Genomic DNA, 22,171 nt, shown 5'->3' on the forward strand with positions numbered 1-22,171 from the left:
CTTTTTTTTGGGTCTAGCTATTTTTAAAATTACCTGCAAATATTAAGTATAATATTAACAAATAAATAACACTATTTTTATTATGATATTTTCATTTATATTTTATCATCAACAATAGAATAATAATAAACAAGAACCGATGATACAACAAAATCCAATAAATCAAATTTAACATTATTTGATTTTATGATTAACTTCACAGTAATAATTGATTGTAGTTTAAAAAAAAAAAAACAAAAAATATTTGATTATTTATTTTTTCATTATTGAATTTATTACTTATAGAAGTGCAATTAAATTTTTCTTAACTATGTTCACGTAATTGGCCTATTTTATATTCAATATTTTGCTCATGCTTAAATCTTTGTATAATTATCAATTTTTTTATTTCAACAAAGAGTTAACTATTAATTAACTCAGTCTATTTAAATTACATATTAAAAAAATTTTACCATATCCTTGTCAATATTTATTATGACTATTTAATTATTTTTATTATTCAATTATTGTAATTTAATTATGTCGATTAGAATTTCCTTCTTGTGTTGTATTTTCTTTATTTGGAATTGGCATCATTCCTGGTGTTAAAAAATTAATCGGTGTGTTTGTATTGTTTACTGAAAAATTAACAATTATATTCTTTTAAATTTAATCCAATTTAAATATTGAATGATAATTAAATATTTAATTATTATTTATATTAATTTTTTAAATTTATTATATGGTACTTACTTGGAGAAGGATTAAAAAGTTGTGGTGATGATGATGCCATTGGTGTTATTGGTGATGTAGCTGGTGTTGGAACAATTAAATTTGATCCATTATTTTTATTACCACCAGGATTCATAACATCAATATAATTAGCACGCATTGATCTTCCTTTTTGAAGTTTAAACATATTACCACTAGATACTATTTTTGAACTATTAATCATTGCTGAATGATCCTCAATCGGCTCATTTTTAATTGGTGTATTTTGTTCAATAATTGATGTTGAATTTTGATGTAAATTTATATTTTTAGCTTTTGGTGGTGGTGGAGCTACATTCGAAGAACCACTATCATCATTGTCATCTTTATTTTTCCATTTTTGTGCAACTGAATCCCATACAATCTGCAATTAAAAATTTATTCATATTTTTTTGTTTTAATTGGTATTATTAATTAAATTTTTGTAATAATTACCGCTGGATTATTGTCGTCTGGTAGGATCATTTGATTTTTTGGTTTAAGTGAAAGTTTACTAAATAAACCATTGAACCATGAGCCACCATCAGCAGTTTGTGATTTTTTTTTATCAATTTGTTTATCATTATTTTTAGTTGAATTATCATTTTTTGTATTGATATTTGTTTTTGGCTTATCCAATAAATCAAGTTCTTCTAAGGGATCATACTGCTTGCCACGAGAAGGCCCCATTGATATTTGTGATTGAGGCTGTAATGAAAAACTCGAATAATCATCGCGGATCTACTTGAATAAAAATATTATAATTTCCATAGATATTATTAGAGTATTTTATTTATTTAAAACTTCATATATATATATATTTTTTTCAATACTGTATTTATACAATAACTATTATTATTATATTTTTTTTTAAATGAAGTTTTACAATAATGATAAATTGTATTTTGAATAAAACGAAAATAAAAAAATAATATTTCTCTTCTTCAATGAAAAATGTAATTTTATAATTGAATAAAATAAAAACATTTAATAGAATTTAATCAGCTTTATTCCATGATTTTTTGTATAACATATTATTAATTTAATATGCTGATTATATTTATGCTTTCTTACACCAATTTTTAGTATACTTATCATGTTTGTAAAATGAAATTATTATTAATTTTTTAAAATTAAATTAACCATCAATTATTGGGGCATCAATGTCAAATGTTTTTGATATATTTTTATGATTTTTTAATGGAGTATCAATGTTAAATGTTCCATCAAATATAATTGGTTTGTATCTTAATTTTTTGTGAATTTGTTGCTTCAAATCATCAGCTGCCCATGCATCAACAGTATCACAAATAACATCTTTTTTTCTAATATGAGGTGCAATTCTAACAATTTTTTTTTCATCAAAATTACAATATTCTTTAAATGTTTGATCATTATTATTTAATTTAATGGGTTTTGAATTAATTGGTACTGATGGTAAACAGGTTGATAGATGATCAAGTGTTAAGTGACTCATTTGAATATCTAAATCTGATTTTATATTTATATTATTGTTACCCGTTGTATTTTCATTGTCATTGGTAATTTCATTAATGGGCTTGTCTAATTTTGGTTTACACATTTTAAATTCAATTGGATATGATGATGGTGGTTTGATAAATCTTCCATCAATTTTTTTTGTTAATTTAAGTTTTTTTAAATCATCAATTTTTGGATAATCTGTTGTTAATTTTGGATATTTAATTATTTTTTTTGTTTTTTCATATTTATTTTCAACTGATGAATTAATATTATTTTCATTATTGATTGAATTTGCTTTACAATTTATCAAAATATTTTCATTATTTATTTTACGACGACGTAACATGTTCACGGGATGCTGTGTCATCATTTCATCCAATGAAGATTCATTAGTTGAATTATAATTTGATGTAGAAATACTTACTTTTGTTGGAGCCGCTGTTTTTTCCTTTTCCAACAACGAAAATAAAATGTAAGCATGAATAAAAAAAATAAAATAAATATATAAAGTTAAAAAATATATTAATTATTTCAATTTCTTTCTATTCAAATTAAAAAAAATAAAACAATAATGGTATAATTTTAGATTTAAAAAATAGAAAATTTACTAAAAGCTTACCTCATAGTTCCATTCACTTGTTGGTTCTGATCTAGAATCAACGTCGGCTTGAACTGGTTGATTATATTGCCATTGATTATATTGATTTGCATTGTGTTCTGGACTTTGATTTACAGATTGAATATTTTGATCAGCATTAAAAGTATCTTGAACATTTGCATGTGAAGATGATATCCATTGTTCTTGTTGCATATCAGTAGTTGAAGCTTCCATAACTGGTTCAGCTGTATTATCATATTGCAATTGATTATTTGGATAATTCCATTGATTTTGTGATTGTTGTTGTGGCTGCTGTTGCTGTTCTTCTTGATAATGTTGTTCATCTTGTTGCTGTTGTTGTTGTTGATAATGTTGATGCTGAATTTCATAATTATTAGCATCTTGATTTTGTATATGATGATTATCTTCATAATTAACTTCATCATTACTTTCAAATCTTTGAATAATTTCTTGTAAATTATTAATCCAATTTAATGACATATCATCAGCTGAATCTTTATAAGTTGGATCATGAAATTTAACACGATCACTCATAGTATATACATCATTAATAAATGATTTTTTATATTTTGATGGTTCATTAATAATTTTAATAGCAATTTGTTCTAAATAAAGGAAAGCTTCTTTTAAAAATCCATAATCAATTAATTTTCTAACAATTTCAAATTTAAATGATTGAAGACCATCAATAGTAAAACCAGGATCACTAAGACTTCTAGCATATTCATAAATTTCAGTTAACATAATTGATTCTAAATTAGCAAATTCAGTATAATTACTATGATGATTTGCACCAATTAATACTAATTTATTATTTGAACTTTCATACATTCCAAAATCAATTTGTGCTAATAAATAACAAAAATGTGCTGCATATAAATCACCACGTGCAGCTAATGTATCACCAAGTATAATAATTGATCGATAATCAATTTCTGGATTTGCTGATGTATTTGATATAATCATAGCAAGATGTGGACGCCAATCATCCCATTTTGAATCAGCAATACATGTAACACTTGCTGGTATTCTACCAGAATGTAATTGATACAATGTTTGTAATGAATCTTGAGCAGGTAAACTATTTGCAAAACGTGCCATTACTGATGCATGGGTTCTTTTATCAAGTTTACTTGCTAAAAATAATGCATGTCCCCATAGACCTTCATTCATAGCATATTCTAATGCTTCTTGAACAAGACCATATAATAATGTATTACGAAATTCTTCAGTTATTTGTTCAATTGTTTTTTTAGATTTTATTGTTGTTTCAATTTCATTTCCTAATTTATAAATTGATCCATCACCACCTGTACCACTTGATCTTTGTGAAATAACAGATTCACGTCTTGTTAATACTTGATTATATCCATTAACATTATAAGGATATAATTCTTTATTTTTTAATAATAATGTTGCAATATCAACACCAACAACATTACCATTTTGTTGTATAAGTGTTATCATTAATTGATAAATAAGAACATATGAAGCTGGATCATTTAAATCATCTTTAACAAGTGCTTTTTTTATTTGTGTTTCACAATAATCAATTATTGTTTTTTTATGTGTAACACCTTTTATTAATGGTCCTGGATATGCTCGTAAATCTTGAGCAACTTTATCATTTATTAATAAATTATTTATTGATATTAAATCAACACGTGCACGTTCACCATCAGCTGGATAACTTGGATGTACATGTAATAATGAACCAATTGAAAATGTACCTTGTCCATGTGATGTTGAAAATTTTGTTGGTGTCATACGTGTTATACTTTTAGTATCTTCAATTAATGATAAATCACCTAATGTTTGTTTGTCATTTGTTGTTCTATCATCACATGAACTTCTACCAGAATGTACACTTCCACGATCATCATGATAATTTGTAACATCACGATTAACAAATTGTTGATGTTGTTGATGTGGATGTTGTTGTTGTTGTTGTTGATTTCTATAATATTTATTGTACCATTCTGTATAAGCAGCAGGATTTTGACGACGCATATTTTCAATATACGCCATGTAATTTGCCTGATAATCATATCCATAATTACCAAAATTATAATAAGGATCTCTTGTTGTTGTTCTATAATAATCACGTTCACGATCATTATAAGATGATCTACTTGATGGTCGAGAACTTCTTGCATAAGAATCATCTAAATAACCTCCTCTCATTTCACGACTATCATAATCATCATAATAACGTCTTTTATCATCTCTTCTACGTCCACGATCTGAATATTCTTGACGAGTTCCTGAATAACGTGAATCATATTCTCTGCTTGGCATATCTTTTTGACGTCTTATATTATTTTGTCTATCTCTTTGACTATTATTATTATAACGTTCTTCTCGTCTTCTATAATGTCTTTCAATTTCATCAACAATGATATCATCAGCTCTCAATGGTCTTTCTAAATTTTCACGAAGTCTTCTTTCATTATCTCTATATCTAATATCACTATTATCCAAATCATCTCTTGAATGATATGAACGATCATCATACTGTCTACGATTACGTTCATCAAAATAATCATCATCATAATCATCATGTTCACGATCATGATAATTTCTATTAATTTTTCTATTATCATAATCATAACGATTTTCATTTAATCGACTTGTTTCTTTTTGATTTTCACGATTTAATTCATCTTGACTTATTCCAGATTCATCATCATCTCTATCGTCATATGAATTTTTACGTTTTGGTGATGTTGAAATAATTTTATTTTCTGTTATTGATGCACCAACTGCTTCTTCACGTTTTTGACGTGTATCATTTGTTTGATCATGTATTGTATTTATATTTATTTCTTGTGAACCAGTTACAACTCTATTTCTTTCATAATTATTATTTAAATTATCATTTAATGTCATTATACCTGAACGTCCTTGATGATTTATTGAAGATGTATTATTAACATCTAGTGTATTTATACCATTGCTATCATTATCATTATCAGAATCTTTTTGTTTTTTTTGTAATTGAGAAATATTTTGTAGATCATTTCTCATTTCGTTTGATGGATAATTTCTTGGTGGCATTGGTAATGAACGTGCTTTTCCAGATGGATCATCTCTACGTTCAGGCACATCATTATCACGTGATGTTAAATTTTCAGGTCCCTCTTGACCAGATGGAACATCACGAATTTGTTGTATATCATGTCCAAATGGTTCATTTCTTTTGAGATCAGCTAAACTTAAAGTCAATGGATTATATTGTTTACCACCAGTTGGACTATTTCTTTGTGGTATTGTTGAACTTGATTGTCCAGGTACTTCTCTTCGAAAAGGAATATCATTTGTCACCTCGTCATTAGTGTCATCTGGACTTGGTGCTTTTGAATCAGATTCATGATGAGAATCTGTTAATTCACCAGTTTCAAGAAATGTATTTCTGTCATTTGATGCAAATTCATAATCATCTGTTGATTGTTTTTGATGATCAGCTGAATTTACATATGACAATGCTGGTTGAACATTATTAATAGTTTTTGTAGCGACTGATTGTGATTCAATTTGATTATTTGTATCAGTTATTGTTAATGAAGATGAATTATCTTGTATTTTTTGTTGTGAAATATCTGATGGACGAACAATTTCAATTGGTGTTTGAATATTTTCCAAAGATTCTGCAGTTGAATTTACTGGTAATTTTTTTGATCCAAGTTGTGATTGCACATGAGACCATTCATTCTTTCTTGCTTCGGATTCAGTTTGATTATACCACTGATCAAATCCAGTAGAAGGAATATTATCATTGACTATTGGATATTGACTATTTGATTGAAATGAATTTGTTACTGAAGAATCAATCGCAGTATTTTGATTATTAACATCAGGCAAATTTTCTGCATCATTAGATCCTTCAGCTGGATAAGGTGGTGTGGGATAAAAACTATACGGAGGCAGATTTTGTGATTCATAAGTTGACCTTTGAATAGTATCAAAAGGGTCATGATTAGGTTCATGATGTGAACGGACATATTTTGTACTTTCAAAAGTACTAGGTTCGAATAAGCCTGAGCCAATAGTTGGAGGTGTTTTGGAGGAGTTATTAACATCATTAACACCAGTATTTTCTTGATCTTGTAAAAATTCTGATGCATTTGAAGCTTCTGAATGATCATACGGAGGTGGACATGATTTATTTTTAAATTCATCATGTTCATTGTCAAATATTTCGTGTCTAGAAGCCCATTGTTCAGGCATATAATTGTTAAATTGTTGATAATGACTTGGTTGATTTGTAATTGATGTATATGTATTAATATTTTGTCTACTTTCCATGGTTTCTTCACTATTTATTGTACTGTGACTGGTTGATACTTCAACAGTATTATTCAATGAATCCCCATGAATATCATTTGTAAGTTGAGTAGCTTGATTAAATTGGCTAACAGCTGGTTTTAAAGTTGTTGCATCAAAGGGTAATTCAGGTTTTTTAAAATCTTTAGAAGAATTTATTGAATTTGGATTTAATACATTGTCATTTGATTCATGCTTGGAATGTTGTGTTGTATTAGATTGCCAAGATTGTGAAGAATTAGATGATTTAAATTGATTGTGTAAATTTTCTTCTGGTAAAACAGTGGAATGAACATTGTCTAGTGTTGTATTACCAGGTTGTTTATTTAATTGTTGGTTTTTATCATCATCTAAGCTCATTTTTCTTGATTGTATATTTTCAATATGATTTTTATTTGAATTTTCTGTATTTAAATTTTGATAATTTACATTAAATTGTTGATTTGTTTCATTGGAAATAAGTTTTGGTTGTGACCATTCCATATGTGCATTCGAAGCATGCACATTTTTTTGCAAATTTTTTTCTACCATTTGTTGATCAATATTTTGTGAATGAGTTTGATTACTGAAAGTGTTTGATGTGACATTTGAATGAACAAAGTTTTTATTCTGTTCACTTGGAGACCAACTTGGCTGGTGTGTCAAGTGGCTCGATGGCATATCAGAAGTTGAAGCAACTTTAGATGCATTATCTGTGAATGGAATTTCCATCTGAGCAGGTTGTTGCATATTTTTTTCTATCATTTGTTGATCAACATTTTGTAAATGACTCTGATTACTCATAACATTTTGATGAACAAAGTTTTTATTCTGTTCAGTTGGAGACCAGTTTGGCTGGCGTACCAAATGGCTAGATGTCAATTCATAAGTTGGAGGAATTTTAGAAACATGATCTGTCAATGGAATTCGAGCAGATTGTTGCATATTTTTTTCTACTGTTTGTTGATTAACATTTTGTAAATGAGTCTGATTATTATAAGTGTTTGATGTAGCATTTGGATGAACAAAGTTTTTATTCTGTTCAACTGGAGACCAATTTGACTGCCCTATCAAATGGCTTGATGTCATCTCAGAAGTTGGAGCAATATTAGATACATGATCTGTCAACGGAACTCGAGCAGGTATTTGAGCAGGTGGTTGCATATTTTTTTCTACCATTTGTTGATTAACATTTTGTAAATGACTCTGATTACTCATAGCATTTTGATGAACAAAGTTTTTATTCTGGTCAACTGGAGACCAACTTTGCTGGCCCATCAAATGGCTTGATGCCACCTGAGAAGTTGGAGCAACATTAGATACATTATCTGTCAATGGAACTCGAGCAGGTGGTTGCATATTTTTTTCTATCATTTGTTGATTAACATTTTGCAAATGACTCTGATTACTCATAGCATTTTGATGAACAAAGTTTTTATTCTGGTCAACTGGAGACCAATTTTGCTGGCCCATCAAGTGGCTTGATGCCACCTGAGAAGTTGGAGCAATATTAGATACATTATCTGTCAATGGAACTCGAGCAGGTATATGAGCAGGTGGTTGCATATTTTTTTCTACCATTTGTTGATTAACATTTTGTAAATGACTCTGATTATTAAAAGTGTTTGATGTAGCATTTGCATGAACAAAGTTTTTATTCTGTTCAACTGGGGACCAACTTGGCTGGCCCATTAAATGGCCCGATGTCACCTCAGAAGTTGGAGCAACATTAGATACATTATCTGTCAATGGAACTCGAGCAGGTGTTTGAGCAGGACGATTACTACTATTCATATTGAAATTATTATCATTTTTTTGAAAAGCTAATGGATTATGTGGCTGTAATTGTACTGATTGTTGTTGATCAATACTCCAATTCCATGCATCATTGTTTTGTTCAGTATTACCATTGTCCCAATTCCATGAATCATCCTCACCACCACCACCCACATTATCATCACGTACATTAAATATTTGAGGTTGATTCATTATAGGTTGCTGGGTAGGTTGATAAACACCATCAAGTCTTGGTGATGTTTCACTTTGAGTACCAGTTTTTGGAGGCCATATGTTATTATTTTGTAATCCATAATTTGGCACTGATGTCTGATCTATGCGAGGTCTCATTGGCCTAGCACGGTATGGATTCTAACAATGTAAATAATAAAATCAATTAATTCAACTATCAATAATTATATTTAATTTATAAAATCATGTTACTCACATTCATGTTTGATTTTTTTATTCAAGCAGAATAGTTGACAGCAGTTGATAAATCTTGAACAAGAAAAAAATATTTTGATAATATTATAAACAAATTTAATTTATAAAATTTTGAACTTGATTTTATTTGATATATCAATGTAATCAAATGAATATGTATTTTTTACATAATGAGATTGCAAAAAATTATGAAAAAATAATAATTTTTATACTCAAAACATTGACTTACCTAAGAGTTGTGTTTAGTGGTACAATTTTTTGATGACACAATACGAAAATTCATTATTTATAAAATATATAATATATTTTTATTGGCTATCACTTATTGAGCAATGTATACAGTTGTTTTTTTTGCTGTCACTTTTTAATAATTATTTAGATGTAAAAATATGGCTGATTAGATTAAAGCAGACATATTTTTTTTTAACTCAGAATAATGGAACTACTGAGTGAAGAAAAAAAAACAAGTTGTTTGCTTAATTGTAGATAATTTATTTATTTTATGATAAAGCACATTGGAATGATATTTTAGAAAGAAAAAAAATATATATACACAAAACAAATAAAACCATCAAATATTGCACATAATGAAAATGACAATTGTGAAAGTTATTGCATATATTTTCCTTTATACTTTGCACAGCAGACACATCGACACTTTATGTACACGTCACACATTCAATACAAAATTATTATTTTCTTGTATATGTACACAAGCTACACACATACTTTAATAAAAATGAAAGTTCTCACTGCCAAATATGTTAATTTACTGTTGTTTATATTTTTTACTGGTAAAAAATCATTTCTTACCAGATTAAAAAGAGGTGGGGCTGAGATCATCCAATAAATCAAAATTATTCCTAAATTTTTTATTTTTTTAACCTGATTAATTTAATGAGTATCCTATCTAATAATCCTACCATCAAAAAAACTAATTAAATTTTGTGTATATATAATGATTTTCCACCGAGAGAAATAAATTAATTTTTTTGTTTTTTAAATATCTAGTTGTTTCTGGGGATAAACACACTTGGAAAGTGGAAACCTGGCTACAGTTTTTTTTTTTTACACCACTTTTTTAAATACTTACGAGTTAGATAAGAAAACAAATTACCTGATAAAAAAAAATTACATATTTTATGTCAACTTTAATAGGAAAAATAGCGAAGAATTTGCTTAAAAATACGGAGAATTTTTTCTCCATCATGCAGCTTGATAATTGTCTCTCCACTTGTCAATATATATTCAAAAAAATATTTAATTAATCCATATCCTAGACAAATTAATATTGCTTCTATAAAATAACAATTATTATTATTGTAAATAAATAAATAAATAATAGTTTAAACAAAAAAAAAATACACAAATAAAATATCAAAATTTGTTCCAGAAATTTTTTATTTGTAAGCCCAGTTTTTTTATTTTCATTTCAATGTTTTATTTAGATATATATATACTATTATAAGTGTCTACTATCAAATTATTTTGTATACATTATATCATATATATTTTTATTTTATAATATTTTTTTTCAAGTCGGTTGTTGATTATCAATTATTGAATTTTATGGCAGTAGTACAATCAATTATTTATTTAAATTTGTTTTTTTCATTAATTTAACAATAACTACATATATTATAAGTAGTTATAAATATTTATATAGAGACAATACCATTCAATTTAAAACAAAATCATCACATCTCATTTTTTAATATTTTAAATGTTCAAAATATTATCATATATCCGTTTGTTTAATTATTTTTTTTTTTTGTAATTACAATTGTTATGATAATTAAAAAAGGCTTGTTTGATGTAAACATTTTTATTTTACATTTATCAAAAGGCAAATTTGAACACTTCTTATTTGTTTTTTTTTTTTTCGATTTAAATATTGTTTTTTTTTCTTTTTGCTTTTCTAATTTGTGTAGACCTGAGCCTCCTCAACCTTTGTATTTTTTTTTTTTTACCCGTGAACAATCATCTGATTTGGATTAATCAATTCATTTCGTTTTTTTTTTTTCGTTATAAATTTATTTTTTGTACGATAATAGACTAGTTTTACGTGAATATTAATTACACTGTAATAAATTTTGGCTCTGAGAAAAAAAAAAAAATGAACTTGTATATTTTTCGTACATGATTTTTAATTTGGTCAGTAATTAAAAATGATGATTGACAATTTTAAAGCTATATTATTAGCTATACAATTAATCAGTTCAAATTTTTGGAAGTAAATGTATTTTTTTTATATTTTTTTAACTATTCATTGGTATCGATCAATAAATTATTAATATTATTCTTTAATAAACATAGTTTGAGTTATAAAAATTAATGTTTAATTTTAAAAAATTGACTCAGATTTTTTCCATTTACTATATGCAATTGGAGTTATGTTTTTTTCGATAGAAAATTTTAATATATGAATGTATTGATTATTTAATAGTTGAATATTTATGTAGAAGTGTTCAAATGAATTTTTTTTAATAATTACCAATTGCATTAAAACGGTAGTTTTATTTTATTTTTGCATTATTAACTACTTCGAGATTGTGTGTGTAGTTTTTGTCTTGTTTTAAATTTATAGTACGTAATAATTTTACTTGAAACATCAAGTAAAATATATAACAATACGAATGATCAACACAATTATTATAAAAAAGCTTTACAAAAGCTTGATGCAAGTTATGGCATGTTTATTCGACAATTTATTTCATCTTAAATAACAGTCAACTCTTTTATTTTTTGAGATGATAATTTACATGATGTTTTACAAGACAGAGAATTTATCTATCAGTAAAACACCTGTGATAGTTGAAATTTATAAAAAAGACAAATTAATTTTCAAAAAATCATCTTTCATTGATAAATATTTATTAAATATTATCGATTTTTTTTTAAATTCAAATGTTATTTAACAAACTCTTAATTGCCATTAACTATATTCAAAATTTTCTAATGATATTTTTGCGAATAATGTTTGGATTATCGAAAAAACTACCTTTTTTTTTTTGTATTTATTTTTTTTTTTTTTTTTGCACAATCTAAAAATATTTATCTACAATGATAGACAATAAAACTGAAGCTATAAATTATCTTTAGCTTTAATCAACTAAAATTTCAAAATGTACTGATCCTACTTTTTCATGTCTATTGTGTCTAATATTTTTGGCCCATGCCTTACATTCAATATTAATTAATATTCCAGTTCGAGGACGTTCAAATTGAACAGCAACTAATGGACTAAGATAACCCTCTGAATTTTCATAAGGATAATAAAATCCTGGAAAGCCTTGATATGGCATATATTTAATTGGTCCAATATTTTCTTGATCAGCTGGATTTTCACCTTCACATGATACCCAAATTGTATTTAATGCACGTGGATTTGATGCTTTTAAACTATTAATATGACTTTTAAGAGATGTTGGCATTTTATCTGGTAAACTTTCAGTTGTATTGAAAAATTCTGGTTTCCATCCATAAATTTTATTTAATTTTAAAAATACACATGGACTTGATTTGTGATAACCAAAGAAATCTTCTTCTGTACATGTACCTAATCCACGTGTATCAACAACACAAACTTGTCCAGGTCCTGGAAGTCTAGTGTAATCACAATCTTTTATATTTGCACCTCTACCAGGTGTTGAACCAGGTTTTTTGTATTCTATTTAAATAATTAAAATTATATTATTATTTATACATAAATAGTTATTATATATCTATATAAAAATTAAATACCTTCTAAAAATTTCACCAATGAATTTACCCAGTATTTGTAATTGTCTCTATCACTTCCTTTGAACCAAATTAAAGTACTCTCAACATTTTCTGCTGGTGGCATTGGACGGAATCCCAAACCTATTTAAAAAAATGAAAAAAAAAATTGTTAAATTAAATTTAAATAATATTTTTTAATTATATATATGAAAAATTTATTACCAGGGTTTGTGCCAATAATTGAACGTTCAAGTTGCCATTTTGGAATACGTGGATCTAATGTCTGGAAGAATCCCCAAAAACAAACAGCAACTAGTGCAGCTAGTACACCATAAAATATCAAATAAAAAAGTCCAATTTTACCTGAAACAAAACAATTAAAAAATACAAATTACAAATAAATAATTTTTAAGATATAAAAAATTTATTTAACATATTTTTAGGTACCAGAAAAACTTTTATAAAATACCATTTAAAATTAAGGATTTTTTTTTTTTTTATATCAACTAAAATGACTCGTGTACATTTGCGAAATTATAAAAATCACATTATTGTATCACCTTGAAATTAAATGAATAATAACACACCTACATATAGTTTTATTTGCCTGAATGGTAATTGTCAAACATCCTTTTACACAAAGCTTTTACAACGAGGTCAATTGGCCTAAATGGAATATTGCTATATTACATAAGCTTGAAATTAATATTGAAATACATTTTTTCAATGTTACAAATGATTATCTCGTGTAAAAAATTTACAATACTATATCATTTATTTAATTTTATTTATAATTTATTTGGAATAAAATATAAAAATAACAAAAAAAAGTTTGAAATTTTTTATACCTTTTCTTGTTAATTACATTAATCAAAGTATTTCAATTTTTTTTTTGTTTTTTATCACTTTAGTTTCGTGATAAAGGAGTGCTGATAAATTACGTTGGGGTATTTTTTTTTTTCAACATAAACTGTCTGCCACCCCTTTGCAAATATAGGATATCGAACGATGACCATCTGCCCTTTAAATATTTTTTTATTTTGCTTTATACTTAATATAAGAAAATTAAATGATAAAAAAAATTAAATTAAATAAGTAATTGTAAATAATTACTTAAAGAAATTCATCCCTCTTTTTTTGCCTATAATAAATGATGATGATTCATAAATCAATGCAGAGATTTGAAAATGCCCTCTGTCTAAAATCCCTTAGGTTTATACTTTATGAAGGCTCCTTGTTATAATAAAAGGTCAAAGTTACAAAGCTATATATTTATTGAGGGGCGATTCACTCAGTTTCTAAGTATAGACAGTATATTTTTCAAATTGAAAATTGTGGTGATTTTAAAATGACTCATTTTATGGATAATTCAACAAAATATTTCTCCCTGACTTTCATGATTCTAAGCAATTATATATTTTCGGATGACCTTCAATGACTTCTCTTGACTTGCCAGAATATCAAAATCGATTCACCAAAATTTTCTCCCACCCTCTATGGGTCATAAATAACCCTCTTACTATCTTCTAAATATTTTAACTTTAAATCTAATATAAAAATGACGAAAAAATATTTTTTTTATAGTAAAAATTTTGTTTAAACATAATGAATATTTTTAAATATATAATAAATCAATTAATTTATATTTCATTATTTACATTAATTTTATAAAATTAAATTATCTATATTTAAAATTTAATTTATAAAATCAATAGAAATTTTTAGTTGTAAAAAAATTAATATTTTTTTTTTTTTTCGTATGAAGATTTTAACTGATATTTTTTTATTAATTAAAATATGCAATGGACAATTATATTGTATATAATAAATAATATTTTTAATAACAATGAAGAAAAAAAAATATTTTTATGATAAAATAACTGCGCATGCTTGGGTGTGCCAGTGTTACAATACAGAATGTAGCTAATGATACAGATGAATATATAAAAATAAAATACTTATTTTATCAATAAGAAAACTTAAAAAAAAAAAGACCTAATTAAAGCTCTATTTTTGTAAATAAATAATATAAAAAAAACTTTATTTAACTAGGTGTTATTGTTGTTAAAAAAAAGATAAATAAAACATAAAATAAGAAATAAAAAAAATGTATCAATTTTTTACCTAAAAATGTAATTAATAAATAAAAAAAAAATATAATTTTATTGTTTAATTAATGAAGACTAAATTTGTTGTTAAAATATTGCATAAATAAATTTCTATATTAACTCAAAAATTTATTTATATTTATAGTTTCAGTTATAAATAACAAATACATAAAAATGTTTTTTAATTTTTCGTTGAAGAAAAATATGTAAAATAATTTTTCAATAATTGATGAGCAATAAATTTCATTTTCAATTTGCAATAATAACACATGTTTTTTATGTAACATATAATTATAAATATTAAATAACAAAAAAATATATTTTTAAAATAAACAAGTTTGGAGAAAAATAGTAGGTCAAATTTTATTGTCATTGGTTTTACCTCCAACGACAGTTATAAATTTAATCTCCTTTTGTTTGATCTAAATATTTACTTATCATTATCATAATTAAATTAATAAATTGTATAATCGATTGAAAATAATGAATTTAATGTCATCAATATAATGTAAAATATTTCTATATAAATTCATGAGTGGCTACTAAAAACATCAACACAAAAAAAAATCAATAACACAACTAGAGCTCCAAAAATTTACGGTATTTTAATAACAAAAAACTCTTATTACGATTGATTTTTTTTTCATTCAAAATCTATAGCTGTATTGACTTTTTATAATTTTAATTTTTAATTTATTTTTTGTTATTACAAACAACTGCTTTTATTTACAAATTTTAATACCTAAAAATAATTTTTTTATTGATTTTTTTAAAAATTATAATCAAGAAAACAAAAAAAAAAAAAAATTTGATGATTCATTATAAAAATGTGGTTTTATTATTATTGACAATGTTAAAATTAAAATAGCATTTTTGTCTATCTAAAGGACATAAGGTATAGTTAAAAAAAAAATTTTGTTATTTAAGCAACAAACCACCACCACAAGAAAACCATAAGGGTAAATCAATAAATAAAACAGGTCAACATGGCGTTTTTAATATAAAAAAAATTTCTCATTATTAAAATTTACAAAAATTATTTGTCTATAAATTTTGTATAAAAAGCTTACCCCAACTACTTGCTGTCCTTCCCATAAATGCACCTGTTTCTGAATTGTAAATAAATTTTTTAATTGATTGAGCCTTAGTTTGATTGGGCGGCTTCCCGTATGGGTTTATTGACTCCGTTGTCAGCTCTTTTTTCGTATCTTTTGCAACCATTTTTAAAAAATTATATTAATATTATAGATACAAAATAAAAACAAATCAAAAATTGATTATTTTAATAATATATATATATATTAAAAAATAGCGTTGAACTATTCTAAACAATTGTAAGCTTAGTCACTTTGTGTACAGTCAAACTTAGTCTGACTGAGGCAGACTAAGGCGTTAGCTGGAGTATGTGTTTGGAGTTGTTCATCGAGTTCACCTCGCGTTCCCCTCTGCTATATATAAGCATATAAATACATATAGTATATATATATAGTGAATAAAATATATACACGGCGCGTGACTGTATCATCATTTACTGGATCCCCCACCGAGCCACTCACCTCACACTCCAGAGTCCAGATCACCTCTAAATATATATTTTTCATGTTCTATTATTAAGCTATTTTAATCAGCAAAAAATTATTTGATCCAAAAAATGGTGTGTTTAAAAAAAGCATGCTTAAATTTTTTATTTTTTGGTATTTATTTATTTTGTTTGTAATTAAAATTTATAAAGATCGTAACGTATAATTAAAGGATACTTTTATACCAAATCAACAAGGTCATTAGTTATTATTTTTTAATTGCCATGAAGATAGCTTGTTGCAATTAGACAATACAATTTTTATATTGATTTTATTATTGATTTTTTGATCGACAGTTGTTTCTTTAAGTTTAATAAATAAATTTATAGCTTTGTCTTTGATAAATTGTTAATTCATTATTATAAAAATGTTGAATTAGATTTTTAAAAATTATTAAGTTTAATGATCAAGCTTTTATTTATATTTTAAATATTTTTTTCTATATATCGAATGGATGGAATTTTAAAATTAAAATTTCGCGGTTATTTAATAAATAATCCACCATGACACCTTCTGAATTTTAAGGTGAATTTTAAACGTTGAAATAACTAGAAATAAGAAATTCTACTGCACATTGCGCAATGTCATGCGAATAAAACTCTTTTTCTTTTTGATGATATGAATAATTAGTATTTTTATTTAAATTAATGATCATTAAAATAATTAATGATATATAATTAAATAAAATAGATTTAATAATTAATTATTTCTCTTTTTTTCCATTTCTATTTTCTTTCTTTTTTCCATAGAAAATTTCGGTGTGAAAAACTTTTATTAAAAAAAAAAAAAAAAACACTATAACTAGCCGTCTGGCGGAATAAAATTGCTCTAAATTGTAATCGCTAAAATTTGCACTGGTGAATTGGGACTCCCAAAATTAGATTACATATGTGAATTGTAAAGTGTAATGTAAAAACATCAATTTAGGAATTTATTATTATTTATGACAATTGGATTGTAAATTTAAAGTGATTAAACAGTCAATAACAAAATTATTGGAGATTGTTTACAGTCACTTCTCAAAAGAGAACAATAATTGCAAATACATATATTTTTTTTTTTTTTTTTTTATTGTTCATTGAAGCATCCAAGCTATTATACAGGTGTTTTAATTAGCCCAAGTGATATCAATGTTGCCTGGCAATGGTGTTTCAAGAGAATGTTGTGTCATGGTTTCGGAAGCTTTCTAGGTAAATAAATATTATTTATTTTTAATAATAAATTTATGCAAATGCTTGACTCAATTTTAATGACTCATATTTTATTTATTAATTTATTATAAATATATTTTACAAAAGAGTCAAGTGTCTAGATGATAAATCATGATGTAGATGTATTTCGAATTTAATATAATAATTTTTTTTTCAGTTATAAACGCATTGATGTAATGTGTACATTGATGAATATGTGTTTACCTTTTGAAGTAAGATATTTGGGTACATATATTGAAGATATTGGAAAACGTGATTATAATGAATTTCGTGATACCGAACACCGTGCAAATAATACAACAGAACTCAATGATTTATCAAATCTTGGTTTAATTGATACAAAAACACGACGTAAACTTGTACTTTACATGGCACTATTGCATGGTAATAATTATCCTTGTGCTCTTGTACATTATAAATGTTTATTGAATAATAGTGTTCATGAAATAACAAATGTATCAAGTGGAACGGGTGATTGTAATCAAGATGAACAGGCACTTGAAGAATTGTTATTACTATTTACAATGGCACTTAATCATCCTGCTTTTTCTTTTGAACAAAAATCAACAATTGGTAATATTTATCAAAAACTACAAGATGAGGAACAATCAAGATTAAATTTTTCAAAATCAATCATTAATTCAACCAACAAATCTACTGAAGTAATAATTTATATTTTTAATATTATTTTATTGATTAATTTTTAGACAATTATTTATCAAAGATAAACATAGAGAATTAATTTTGAAGCTTAATTTATTCATGATTTAAATTAAAATTATTCATTGATTTATTGTTTGATAACAACATGTCTCACTATTGGTTTTAAAATACAAAGCTTATTTATTTATTTCAAGTTTTAGTAAATTCAAGAGTAAACAAATAATATTTACTAAACACAGTGTGTTTATATTTATTTTTCTACTTTAACATGTGTAGGTTATTTTATTGATATGTTGTTTTATTAATTTCAATAGTTTTGTGGATCTTGTGCAGTTCCAAGTGACCGTCCAATTGATGAAATACCAAGTAACTGTGTCATGCCATCACCATTAATGCAACCATATCCAGGTAAATTTATTCTAAAATTGTGGGAGTAAACATTAACATGTAAAATATTTATTTAAATTATTTCATTGACAACATACCTATATTAAATAAATATCGAAATTTTAATGTTTTCTTCTTTTTGTTTTCTAGCAATAAATCCTGTAAACTCTTGGCCAAATCCTATGATGATGGCTAATCAAATGGTTTATCCAGAAGAAATATTTACTTGTCCGTCTTCCCTTCAAGTTGATCGTCAAGAATCACCATTACAATCACGTTTACCAAGTCGTAGTAATTCACCATTAATACGACGTAATAACAATACTCCTTTCAAGCCATCTTTTGAAAATCAAAGTGTTCCATCAAGTCATGCTATTGTAACAACAACAACAACAGCAAATACCACTAGCTTATTAAATAATAATTTAAATCCTAATATTAATCCATTAATTAATGAATTACCTTTTAATCAACAATTAACAACAAATAGAAATGTTTCTAGTCAATTGGAACAAAATAATTCTGATACAATACCATGTGGTAGTACTAAAACATCAAATTCATTAAGTATACCAATATCATCATCATCCTCATCATCATCTTCCTCATCATCTAATGAAAAAGCATCATCTAATAAACATCAGCAACTACCAAAATTTCGTGATAATATAAATACTGATTTTTCAAAAGATAAATCAGCCAATTCTAAAGGAAATTTACAAAATTTTTCTCTTGAAGAAGTAAGTTTAATATTTTTCTGTTCCTTATCAACTAAATATATAAATTTAATAGTAATAATAATAATAATTTATTCTTTACAGTTTAGAAAAATGAGTGATGAAGATTTAAAAGATTTTGGTCTTACACCAAATGCAGTTGGTCAATTACGAAATATTATTAAAAATCAAACAACAAATGGTAGTTTACATCGTGCTGGATATGATAATTCCCAAAATGTTATTCATCATAATAAAATTGAATTACCAGAATCTGAACATTTACAAAGTGTTGTTAGTGTATCAAATGATAATTGGACACCATCAACAATGTATAATCCACCACCATCACAACAACAGCAACCAGTTATTCATCATAGTCATGGACACATGAGTAATATTCGTCCACGTTATCCAGCAATGTTACCAACAGATTCATCACAAATACCAGTGTATATACCACCACCACCACCTCCACCAAGTGTTACAATGGGTACTCCTGGAATGCCATGCTATGCTTGTTTTACAAAAAGCATTGGAAACATGCAAAATCATTATCCAAAATGCATTGGTCAACATATGTATTGTCTGGCACAGTTGCAATCATTACAATTAGATCCAGCAAGTGGACGACATTGTTCACAAAGTAGTAGTTCTGATAGTTCAGAAAGTCGTTCACCACCAGAAACACCACCAGTAGCTCCATGGTCAACAAATACACCAATGACAACAACAACAACCACTACTTCATCACACTTAACGTCAAATAATAAAATAAATTTAGGTGTTGATAATTCTGTAACAACAGAACACAATGTATGTTCAACAATTCAAGCACCACCTCAATTAACACAAGTTCATACGGGAATGCAAAATGTACAATCAAATATTCAACAAATACGAGAAAGAACAAAAAATAATAAAAAAAATTCACACATGAGAAGACAAAAAAATCATATTATGAATGGTGGATTACCAAATATGTCACATTGTGTACCTGCATTTTCAATAAGTGGTCAACCAATGTATTCACAAATTGGTTTTCGTTCACCTGGACAATTTTCATTACGACCAAATATTTATTCAACTTATCCACATACTGTACCACGACCATCCAACTATCCAACAAATTATCAACAAAATGGAGAAATTATGTACACATATCCAGGTCAATCAGTTGTTGGAAATACACAATCAAATACAGCAACAGGTATTGTACCACCAACAGCTCAAGCATATATACCACCACCTGTACCAACTTTTACACATACTGTACAACAAACTAAAATTTCTTGTCATAATTGTGGAAGTTTGACACATGTTGCAACTGATTGCAAAGAAAAGGAAATTGAAGATTTAACTAGAAAAGGTAAATATACAAATTATATTTTGTTTTTTTTATTTCAAAGTTCTTTTTATAATTTTTGGGTCTTAGTTTATACATATTAATTGAATTTCATAGTATTTTTTAGATTAAAAAATTCGAAACGCTAAATTTCGAATTTTTTCTTAGAAATTAATTTTTTCCTTGAAAGAATTTTGATAGTTTTAGATTTTTTAAATATTAATTTGTCCATAAGAGTCAATCGACATGCTTCTATTTAAAAATAAAAGCAACAAATTTTAATGTTGATTATTTCATGCTTCAAGTTTTATATGATTTACTTAATTAATTTTTAATATGATTATAATTAAATTTAATAACTATCAAACACTACTTAAACACTGGTAATTTTTTAAAGTCATTTTATAATTGTGTTTATGAATTATTATCTTAAATTTAATAATAATTAAAATTGATATTTAATTATCGTCATAGTATACTTGATTAAATGCTATTTTAAATTATATTTTCAGCCCAATATCGACTTGATTATTCGGTGAATCAACTAGGAGAATCTTCAAGCAACGATAAGTAATTCAAGATTCAATATTGAGTCATAGTATTAAAATTATAGAAATAATCTCAGAACAGCAAGTTTCGTACTAATTATAATGATAATTTAAAATATATTTTTGTTTTTTTTCCTAGCAGATCATTTAAATAAATGTGAATATATTCGTTTGCCTTTTATTAATTCATCTTTTTGATTTACAAGTAATTTGCAATTTAGTCTTCTTGATAATAACGATCATTTATAAAATGTAAATATTTAAAAATTATGTACAAAATAAAATGAATAACAAACGCTGAATAAATATCATTTGACTTTTAATTTCACTCTATTTTAAATATCATAAAGTAAAAAGGAAATATATTTTTTTTTATGTCTAAGAGTTTAAATAGTAATAAAAACTTTTTGATTTTTTTTTAAAACTATTCTTTTGTGAAAACAACAACTTACTAAATTGAAATCTCAACTTTAAGATAGCTTTTTTTTTTTTTTTTGTATTTTAATTTATTGATAAAGTGCCAAATTACAGTTAT

At 25.6% G+C, this 22,171-nt stretch overlaps 3 protein-coding genes across 4 annotated transcripts; 1 reads left to right on the plus strand and 2 right to left on the minus strand.

The window, feature by feature from the left end:
* Positions 1–72: 72 nt before the first annotated feature.
* LOC122858035 (putative uncharacterized protein DDB_G0282133) lies at positions 73–10,036 on the minus strand. Of its 2 annotated transcripts, XM_044160660.1 has the most exons (7): positions 9,585–10,036; positions 9,357–9,409; positions 2,831–9,280; positions 2,636–2,659; positions 1,186–1,437; positions 733–1,114; positions 75–617 (listed from the first exon to the last, which is right to left on the minus strand). In XM_044160660.1, exons 2-7 carry the CDS (start codon positions 9,360–9,362, stop codon positions 514–516), a joined length of 7,218 nt encoding a protein of 2,405 aa, XP_044016595.1. In that variant the 5' UTR covers positions 9,363–9,409; positions 9,585–10,036; the 3' UTR covers positions 75–513. The 2 variants fall into 2 exon arrangements, with proteins under 2 accessions (XP_044016596.1, XP_044016595.1); XM_044160661.1 differs by lacking the exon at positions 2,636–2,659 and having other exon boundaries at positions 73–617; positions 9,585–10,035.
* Positions 10,037–11,221: 1,185 nt separating this feature from the next.
* LOC122858148 (sodium/potassium-transporting ATPase subunit beta-2-like) lies at positions 11,222–16,642 on the minus strand. Its single transcript, XM_044160863.1, has 4 exons — positions 16,257–16,642; positions 13,301–13,441; positions 13,100–13,219; positions 11,222–13,025 (listed from the first exon to the last, which is right to left on the minus strand). The coding sequence occupies exons 1-4, from the start codon at positions 16,405–16,407 to the stop codon at positions 12,460–12,462; spliced, it is 978 nt and encodes a 325-aa protein (XP_044016798.1). The 5' UTR covers positions 16,408–16,642; the 3' UTR covers positions 11,222–12,459.
* Positions 16,643–17,601: 959 nt separating this feature from the next.
* Positions 17,602–21,924, plus strand: LOC122858070. The gene is made up of 6 exons (XM_044160742.1): positions 17,602–17,956; positions 18,135–18,639; positions 18,955–19,048; positions 19,178–19,767; positions 19,849–21,112; positions 21,601–21,924. The coding sequence occupies exons 1-6, from the start codon at positions 17,910–17,912 to the stop codon at positions 21,660–21,662; spliced, it is 2,562 nt and encodes an 853-aa protein (XP_044016677.1). The 5' UTR covers positions 17,602–17,909; the 3' UTR covers positions 21,663–21,924.
* The last annotated feature ends 247 nt before the right edge of the window (positions 21,925–22,171 follow it).

This window comes from Aphidius gifuensis, linkage group LG5 (assembly GCF_014905175.1).
Source record: "Aphidius gifuensis isolate YNYX2018 linkage group LG5, ASM1490517v1, whole genome shotgun sequence".
Taxonomy (NCBI): domain Eukaryota; kingdom Metazoa; phylum Arthropoda; class Insecta; order Hymenoptera; family Braconidae; genus Aphidius; species Aphidius gifuensis.